This window comes from Podarcis pityusensis (genome assembly GCF_964106645.2).
Source record: "Podarcis pityusensis genome assembly, chromosome: Z".
Taxonomy (NCBI): domain Eukaryota; kingdom Metazoa; phylum Chordata; class Lepidosauria; order Squamata; family Lacertidae; genus Podarcis; species Podarcis pityusensis.
In genome coordinates, this window is record NC_138044.1 from 19971351 (window position 1) to 19980642 (window position 9292).

Genomic DNA, 9292 nt, shown 5'->3' on the forward strand with positions numbered 1-9292 from the left:
ACAAAGAATGGAAACAAAGTCACCGCACGGTTGCTTTTAAAAACCCTTGCCAGGTGTCTTACTTCACCACTAAGGATCCTGTAAAGTAATGCCTTTGACATGATGTCTTCATTAGAATCATAGAACTGTAGAGTTATAAAGTTCACAAGGACCATGTAGCCTAACACCTGCAATGCAGGGTTAAAGTTAAAGTTACCAGCTGAAAGAGGAGATGTGATCCACATGATCAATAATCCTCTGTATCTGCTCTGGAAATAGTTAGGAGGATAATCTCAGACTAGTCACATGATCAATAATCCTCTGTACCTGCTCTGGAAATGGTTAGGAGGATAATCTCAGACTAGTCCAAATTCTGTTGGTGAATAATAATAATAATATTATAATAATTTATTATTTATACCCCACCCATCTGGCTGGGTTTCCCCAGCCACTCTGGGCGGCTTTCAACAGATTAAAATACAATAGTCTATAAAACATTAAACACTTCCCTAAACAGGACTGCCTTCAGATGTCTTCTAAACGCCATCTTCAAATACCTGTAGGACTCCTGTGTGAAAGACAGAGCAAGGTTGTTTTCTCCTTCTTCAGAGGGGTTTAACTAGATTACCCCCAGAGTCCCATCCTGCCCAGACTCATGTCATAGTCTCTTACTATATGTCAAAGGCTGTGTCATTTGCACCCGCATGGATCAGAAGGAAGGGGATGTAGTCAGTGGGCTTTATAAGACTTGCCAACTTCTCTGTCACATCATTGATCTTTCCACCTGAAAGACAGCACACCTCCTGGGACATCCTTTTCCCTCCGCACACTGCTGCCTCTGTGCCCCTCAGTAGGGAGTCACGTACCACCACCTCATGTGTCTTCCTCCTCTGGGGAGTGGCAGAAATCATTCTGTGCACTGCACCTTCCACAGCCACCTCTGTGACTAATGTCCTTGCTCCCCTGGCCCAGAATTTGAGATGAGGCATGGAATCGATTTTGCAGCTCGAGAGACACTGCATGACTCCTGACAGACTTGCTTCTGTGCATCACGTACCTCCAGGAGACCATCTCTTGCAATGGGTGATCTTCCTCCACCTTGCACACACATCACTGTTCCAGGACAGTCCACTCTCTGCTCCACTGAGAAATTCCTCATCTTGCCCAGTAGCTCAAATTGTTTCTAGGTGGGCCTCAGATTGCTGGACCTTCTCTTCCAGCAAGGCAACCAGCTTGCACTTGTTGCAGGTGTAGCTTTGCACATGCTCAGGCAGGAAGACAAACATGGCAGAGGTGTTGCAGGTCACTGCAGCAGCTCCCTCACTCTCTATGTCTCTTGGTTCTCTGGGCCTCCCCTTCAAAACGCCTCACAAATGCCCATTTGCAAGTCCAGGTCACGAGCTCCCAGAGGAGCTCATTAGAATCAGCTCATTAGAACTGCTGCTGGCTGCTAATTCCTCCCCTAACTCACTTGATCCAAATCCCCAACTCCTAAATCCTCCAATGAATCATAGAATCAGAATTGTAGAGTTGGAAAGGACTCCAAGGGTCATCTAGTCCAACCCGCTTTGATGCAGGAATCTCAACTAAAAATACCCCTGACAGATGGAGAGGCAACCTCTGCTTTAAAACCCCCAATGAATCACAGAATCATAGAATTGTAGTTGGAAGGGATGCCAAGGGTCATTTAGTCCAACCCCTAATGTATTTTTACTCCATTAACTATCAGGGCTAAACAGTGTACTCAATGTAACAAAAATAAATAAAATCAGGGGAGTGGGGGAATCTACACCACTCAAAAAACAGAGAATACAACACATTTTATTTCAGACTTCAAAAATTGGCCATAATAAGGAAACTTCCCATTGCAGGAGGGAGCATTCTATGAGAGCCCAAAACATATTCAATGAGCTGAACATGCCAGATTGAAAGTCACAGCCGTGTCTCTGGTTTCTCCGGAACAAAACGAAGCCCATTGAATTCTCCTCACCCTGAGCGGTCAGCCCCAGCGGGCTCTTTTGCTAGGGTACAACGAGACCAAGCTGCATCTTAATTGCTGTGAGGGCAATTGGAGCTTATCTTGCAAATGAGATATGCTTAATCGATTTAGCCGACAAGGGCTCTGGTTATTATCTACCCAAGATTAGCTGGGGCTGCCTTGATAAAATGAATCAGCCTGTAAATTAAGAGTTCAGACAGGTCAGCGTGTTCACATTCAGGGGAGCGGGGAACCAGGCATCATCAGCGTAGTTAGCTTCATCAAATGCAATTAGTTATACAAGGGGAAGGGGGAGGTGCTTCCTGCACAGACGAGGCTGGCTTGAGGGTTGTAAAACCAGGCTGCTATTAGGTTACTGTCCTGTGTGGATGGTCAGTGGTCATCTCGCAAACCAAGGCTGGTCATCCTGCATAGTACAGTTAGCTGATATGGTGTCTTTCAGTGGTTGTGGGATACAACTCCCATCAGCCTTAGCCAACATGACCAATGGTCAGGGGAAAGATGGGATTTGTAGTCCCCAACCATGGGTGAATACTAGATTGGTTCCCCATATTTAAGGAGATATATCTTTTCTCTCCCAGGATCACTAGATGTCTTACATGGTTCCCCCACTGCTCAATTCATCCCCACAACAACCTTGTGAGGTAGGTCAGGCTGAAAGATGTAACTGGTGGCCTCCATGGTCACACACATTGAGCTTCATGGCCAAGTGGGGGTTTTAAACCCTTGCATCTCCCAGGTCCTAGCCCGGCACTCTAACCACTAAACAACATTGCCTCTCAATCAATAGGGGAAGGGGCAAAGCGGCTGCACTCTCGTGGACCAGATGGGAAATACCAGCATTCTACAGTTGCCTTTGGTAGTTCCACAAGATTTTGCGGCAGCACAAAGATCCCTTTGAGACATTATTTTTCCCTGGGTGACCCTGCATTTGGGCGACACCAATTAAGAATCCTTTTTCTAGAGGGGCCAGCCATTCTCACAAAGGCTCTTTTGTTAGCTCTGTGGGATTATTTGAGCAGCTTGAATTAGAGGGCGGGGGACATTCAGGGCAGGTTTCACCAGGAAGTTGTTCCTGTTTTCTCACTCTGCTCGAATCCTCAAGACGGAAGGTGAGTAGGGGGATAAGGGAATCCCACATTCCCTTAGCTGTAGCCTCCTCCACCTTTAGGGCAATCCTCTCCCCAAGAGTCCTCTAGTCTGACCACCATCCCACCCACCCAGGCAGGAATCACAGCTAAAGAATCTCTGACAGATGACCACCCAACCTCTGCTTAAAAACTTGCAATTAAGGAGAGCTCTACCTCCTTCCAGTAGAGTTGGAAGGGACCTCATCTAGCCCACTTCCCCGCAGTGCAGGAATCACAGCTCAGTGCAATCCTAAGCATGTCTACTCAGAAGCAAGTCCTATTGAGCTCATTGGGACTTACATCCAGGTTAGTGTGTGTAGGACAGCACCCACAACCCTATATATCTGAACATGTGCAGCAGGAGAAGAGTTTTCCATCTCCCTCCACGCTCTGGGCACGTGATGGGGTGGTTGTTTTGAAGTAACTTCTCTCACAGCCGCTTTCTGAGGGCAAAAAGAAAACCTGGTTTGCTTTAAAGAGACAGTAGCTGGCCCAAGATCACTCAGCGAGCTTCATGTGTTTGTTCAGGGGTAGAGGAAGGGGTGTGTGGTAGGTGCAGTCTGCCCCGGGTGTCACCACTGAGGAGGGTGACAGAATGCTGGGCGGCACTCACCACGGGGCCTGCAGAACGCCCAAGCCACGCATCTCTCCTGGGAGAGACACAGTGGCTTGGGTGCATGCAGGCTCCGCACTGCCCAAACAGGTCGCCTGCCGCCTCCTCCCCCCCCCCCCCAGTTGTAGGGCAGCTGAGTGGGAGGAGGCAGGCAGACTCTGGAGGCCCCACGGTGCGCCCTGCCCCTATGGGCGGCTCGCCCCATCCCTGGGCGTGCTGCTTGAAATGCCCGAGCGGCTTCCTCCACCACTGCATGTGGTTGGTTGATAAGGGATTTCAACCCCCCAGTTTCTAGTCTGACACTGACCATTATACCACAATGTCCTCACTGACAGCAGCGAAAACAGGGGTTTTTTTAGCTTCATGGGCCTGGCATACAGGATCTCAATCATTTTTCTAATAATCCTCACACCGGAATGGAAGGGTGGGGCAGGCCAGCCCCATGTGATACCAGTGGTTAGAGGGACAGACGGGGACCTGAGACAGATGAGGATTAGAATTCCCATTTGGCTCTGAAGCTCAGTGGGTGACCTTTGGAGTAAGCTGCCACCTCTCAGCCTGACCTACCTTGCAGAGTTGTTGTGAAGATAAAACTGGGAGAGGGAACAACATGTATACCACCTAGAGCTCCTTGGAGGAAAGGTGGCCTATAAATGAAATGATGGTGATGGTGATGATGAGAGTACTAGATCACATGATAGTTTATAGAATTATGTATGACCTGGAGAAAGTGGGCAGAGAAAAGCTTTCCTCCCTCTCTCATAACACTGGGACTTGTGGGTATCCAATGAAGCTGAATGTCTGAAGATTCAGGACAGGTAATAGGAAGTCCTTCTTCATGCATCACATTGTTAAACTATGGAACTCCCTCCCCCAGGAGGCAGTGATGGGCACTAACCTGGATGGCTTAAAAGTGGATTAGACACAGTCTTGGAGGATGACAGGGCTAGTGATAGCTACTAGCCAGGATGGTCATGCTCTACCACCACAATTGGAGGAAACAACGATCTTGAATGCCAGCTGCTGGAGACCACAGGAGGAGAGAGGGCTCTTGTGCTTGAATCCTGCTTGCAGGTTTCCCATAAAGGGCATCTAGTCCCGGAGGATGGACTAGACGGGCCATTGGTCTGATCTAGCAGGATCTTCTTATGTTCTAATAATATCATCATCGTCATAGAATTATAGAATTGTATAGTTGGAAGGGACCCTCAAGGGTCAATGCAAGAATCACAGCTAAATAATTTCTGGTCAGGTGCTCATTCTGCGTCTCCACCCGAGAAGCTTATGGCCACCAGCCTTTGTGAAGCATTTTTTTCTCCCTGATTTTCAGGAGATGGGCAGCCTGATGGTGCCACTTCCTATGGTGGCTTTCACCACCACACCCAGGGCTGGGAATGCCACTGGTGGTAACAGCACTAGAGAAGAGAAGGAGAACTGCATCTTCAATGAGGAGTTCAAGTTCATCCTCCTGCCTGTCTCCTATGCCACTGTCTGTGTGGTGGGCCTCATCCTCAACTCCTACTCCCTGTGGGCACTCATCTCCAGGATGCGGCCCTGGAATGCCACCACCACGTACATGTTCCACCTGGCCCTGTCCGACACCCTCTACGTCCTCTCTCTCCCCACGCTGGTCTACTACTATGCCAACCGCAACAACTGGCCCTTCGGGGAGGGGATGTGCAAGGTGGTGCGCTTCCTCTTCTATGCCAACCTCTACAGCAGCATCCTCTTCCTCACCTGCATCAGCATCCACCGCTACGTGGCGGTCTGCCATCCCATCCAGGCCCTCAGGTGGGTCAAAACGAGGCACGCCCACCTGATTTGTGGGGGAGTGTGGGCGGTGGTTGCCACCTGCCTCATCCCCAACCTGGTCTTCGTCACCATCAGTGCCCGGGGAAACGATACCCTCTGCCACGACACCACAAAGCCAGCTGAATTTGGCCACTACGTACGCTACAGCTCCTCAGTGATGGCCCTCCTCTTTGGCCTTCCATTCCTGGTTGTCCTCATCTGCTACTGCCAGATGGCCCAGAAGCTGTGGAGGCCTCACTCTGGCCAGGAGGTCCCTGCCTACAAGGCACGCTCTGTCAAAATGATTGTGGTGGTCGTGGTGGTCTTCGTCATCTGCTTCCTCCCTTTCCACATCACGCGGACCGCCTACTACACCTCTCGGCTGCTCAAGGCCGACTGTCGCACACTCAACGCTGTGAATGTGGCCTACAAAATCACCAGGCCCTTGGCCAGTGCCAATAGCTGCATTGATCCCGTCCTCTACTTCCTGGCTGGGAACCTCTATAGGGGAAAGCTGCACCAGAGCTTGTTCAAAAGGCCCAGAACCAGGCACGCACTGACTCTGGCCCCCATTTCCCAGCTTGTGGGTGAAATCTAACTGTGGGATGTGCTCCATTTCATCGTTCTGAAGGTTTTTAAACAGAGTTTGAATGGCTGCCTGTAAGGGAATCTTGAGCGGGAATTCCTGCATTGCAAGGGGTTGGACTGGAAAACCCTTTGGGGTGCCTTCCAACTCTACAAATCTATGCTTTTATAAGTCTTCCAACACAGAGTTATACTGAATTATCTAAACCTCTCTCCTTCTTTAACCATGTCTGTTAATTTAATAGTTAGCTGTTTCCAGATCTTTCTGGAAGTCAGTTTTGAAGGGCTTCTGATTGTGTTCCATGCAGTATTCCAGCACTAGACAACATTTGGCTTTGATGGATGCTTGCCCTCTCCTGTCCTTCCAACTTTATGCAACTTTCAGGGAGACCATTTCTATTGATATAAAGACTCTATCAACTGTTCCTCACAGGACTTGGCTGCAAGGCCCTTTATCATCCTGGTAACCCTCCTCTGCCTAGTTTCCAGCTTTGTCAATATTGGTACCCAGAACTAGGCACAGGACTCCAGGTGTGGCCTGACCAAGGCAGAATAGAGCAGTGCTATTTTTTCCCTTCTTCTGTACCCTGGACTTCTGTTGATGCAGCCTAGAATAGCATTAGCTCAGGTTGAGCTTGTAGTCTACTGAGGCCTCTGGATCCTTTTCATGTGGACTGCTATCAAAATAGGTATCCCCCAACCCTATATTTGTGCACCTGGTTATTCCTACCTAAGTTGTTCCTGCTGATATTCTTTTGGCCCAGTTCTCCAGTCTGTTAAGGCCCTATTGAATCCCATACCTTCCAACATTTCTCCGATGAAAATAGGGACATCCATTCCCTAATGATAATTTTACTATTTATACCTCCCACATCTGACTGGTTTGCCCCAGCCACTATGGGCAGCTTCCAACATATGTAAAAATGTAATAAAACATTAAACATTAAAAAAAACCTTCACTATACAGAATTGTCTTCAGATGGTTCGGGGGTCGGGTAACTACATACCCCCAACGTTTCTCTGATGAAAAGGAAGCTGTGGTTCCTGCATTCTCCTAAGGAAAAATGACATTCTGGGATGAAATCAGAAACTGGGGTGGTTTCTCTAAATCAGGGATGTCCCTGAAAAATAGGAGGGCTTGCTCCTTTAAACTCTCCTCCTTATTGCTGACCCCTTCAAATCATTGCGCTCCACGGGGAAAGCAGGAGAAGCTGTGAAACTTGCTGGCTGAGCTTGGAGGCCTGTCTCTGCCTCTCAGTTTAGCCTACTTCACAGGGTTGTTGTGGGGATTAGATGTGGAATAGGACCTGGCAGGGGACATGGGTGGCACTGTGGGTTAAACCACAGAGCCTAGGACTTGCTGATCAGAAGCTCGGCAGTTTGAATCCCCGCGACGGGGTGAGCTCCCGTTGCTCGGTCCCTGCTCCTGCCCACCTAGCAGTTCGAAAGCACATCAAAGTGCAAGTAGATAAATAGGTACCGCTCCGGCGGGAAGGTAAACGGCATTTCCGTGTGCTGCTCTGGTTCGCCAGAAGCGGCTTAGTCATGCTGGCCACATGACCCGGAAGCTGTACGCCAGCTCCCTCGGCCAATAAAGCGAGATGAGCACCGCAACCCCAGAGTCAGTCACGACTGGACCTAATGGTCAGGGGTCCCTTTACCTTTTTTAGGACCTGGCAGAGACCAGGATTCAAATCCCTACTTGGCTATGAAGCTCACCTGGGTGATCTCTAGGCCAGTTGCTGCCTCTCAGCCTAGTCCACCTTACAGGGTTGTTGGGGGGATTCAGTAAGGAGGGAGGAGAATAGCCAATAGCCCAACTAGTCCAGCCTCCTGTTCTCACAGTGGCCACCCATATGCCCCAATGGGGAGCCTGCAAGCTGGATTTGAAAACAGTAGCCTTCTCCCACTCCTGCTCTCCTGCATTCTGTTGTTGTTTTTTTAAAGAACAGTTTAATTGAACAACTTAAAATGAAAGTGGAAAAAACAAACAAAAGAAAAGGTATATCACTATATCACTATTAAGAGCTGCAAGTAGTGCCTGTGGGTTTATATCCAATAGATGGTATTTATCTCATGGAACAGTGTATGTTAAAAAGTCAGTTGATCCAAAGGCAATAGGCTTGCTTCCATCCAAATTTTCCAATTGCCATCTTTCCCCCCAATTTTTAAAGTTGGGTTTTCCCACAAAGTCAAGTTAGCATGAGAACATGAGTCAAACCTACTTTTTATCAGACATAATATTCCATATCTTTCTAACTGACATAATTGTTTCCAGAGATTCCCGAGTTCTAAAATATTTTATTCCTAATACTGTCCTTCCAAGCAAAGGTGCTATAAATGTACAATATATTCTAAAATTGTCCAGATTGGAAATTTAACACCAATTGGTGGGTTTCCAGTATTTAATACTTGCCATTAAGGAAGCAATGTAGCACAGCTCCATATTTGGAACACCAAATCTTCCTTCATTAATTTGTAGCTGCATTTTCTGTAAAGATATTCTCAGAGGTGAAGAACCCCATAGACATTTTCTAAAGAAAGGATTTGTTTTCTGAAAATATTTTCCAAATATATGAAGCGGAATTCCTCTCAAAATATAGATTAATCTGGGGATAATATTCATTTTCAGATCATTCGCCTTTCCATCTATCAACAACTGAAGAACTGAGGTGTAAGGGGAGGAGTAGTACCTCTAATACTTAATTAAAATCTTCTATTTTCAATTTATCGTAAGTACACTCATTCAAGTGTCCAAAACATTTCAGGAGAATCCAAATTAGGTCCATAAACATTAACCAAAGCTATTACCATCTCTTCTATTTTTGTGCATAAAATTTAATAACACCAATTTGCATCAGTAATAACCTGGCTGAAAATCCTTTTCGGACCAAAATGGCCACATTTAGGATTTGCCACAGTACTTGTAAGATAAACTTATCCCACCTGATGTTTCATTAATAATAATTTATCCCGTTCCATTAGATTAATCTCCTGTAAATAAGCAACATCTGCCCTTAACAATTTTAAATATGCTAAACTTACATTTTGCTTCTTAGATTCTCACAACCCTTTTACATTAAAATGAACTAACTTCATCCAATAATTTTATTTTGCCCCCCCCCCTTTATCAAGGTTTTTCAAATACCACTTTATTTTATGACTTGGACCATTTAACAAACATTTAGTAATATC

At 47.0% G+C, this 9292-nt stretch overlaps 1 protein-coding gene across 1 annotated transcript; it reads left to right on the top strand.

Annotated features, from left to right (window-relative positions):
• The first annotated feature begins 3035 nt into the window (after positions 1–3035).
• P2RY4 (pyrimidinergic receptor P2Y4) lies at positions 3036–7084 on the top strand. The gene is made up of 2 exons (XM_080990131.1): positions 3036–3090; positions 5052–7084. Exon 2 carries the CDS (start codon positions 5055–5057, stop codon positions 6108–6110), a length of 1056 nt encoding a protein of 351 aa, XP_080846257.1. The 5' UTR covers positions 3036–3090; positions 5052–5054; the 3' UTR covers positions 6111–7084.
• The last annotated feature ends 2208 nt before the right edge of the window (positions 7085–9292 follow it).

Bases quoted from the DNA above. Each gene is read 5' to 3' on its own strand.
- P2RY4 (XM_080990131.1), top strand. From the start codon at position 5,055: ATGGGCAGCCTGATGGTGCCACTTCCTATGGTGGCTTTCACCACCACA.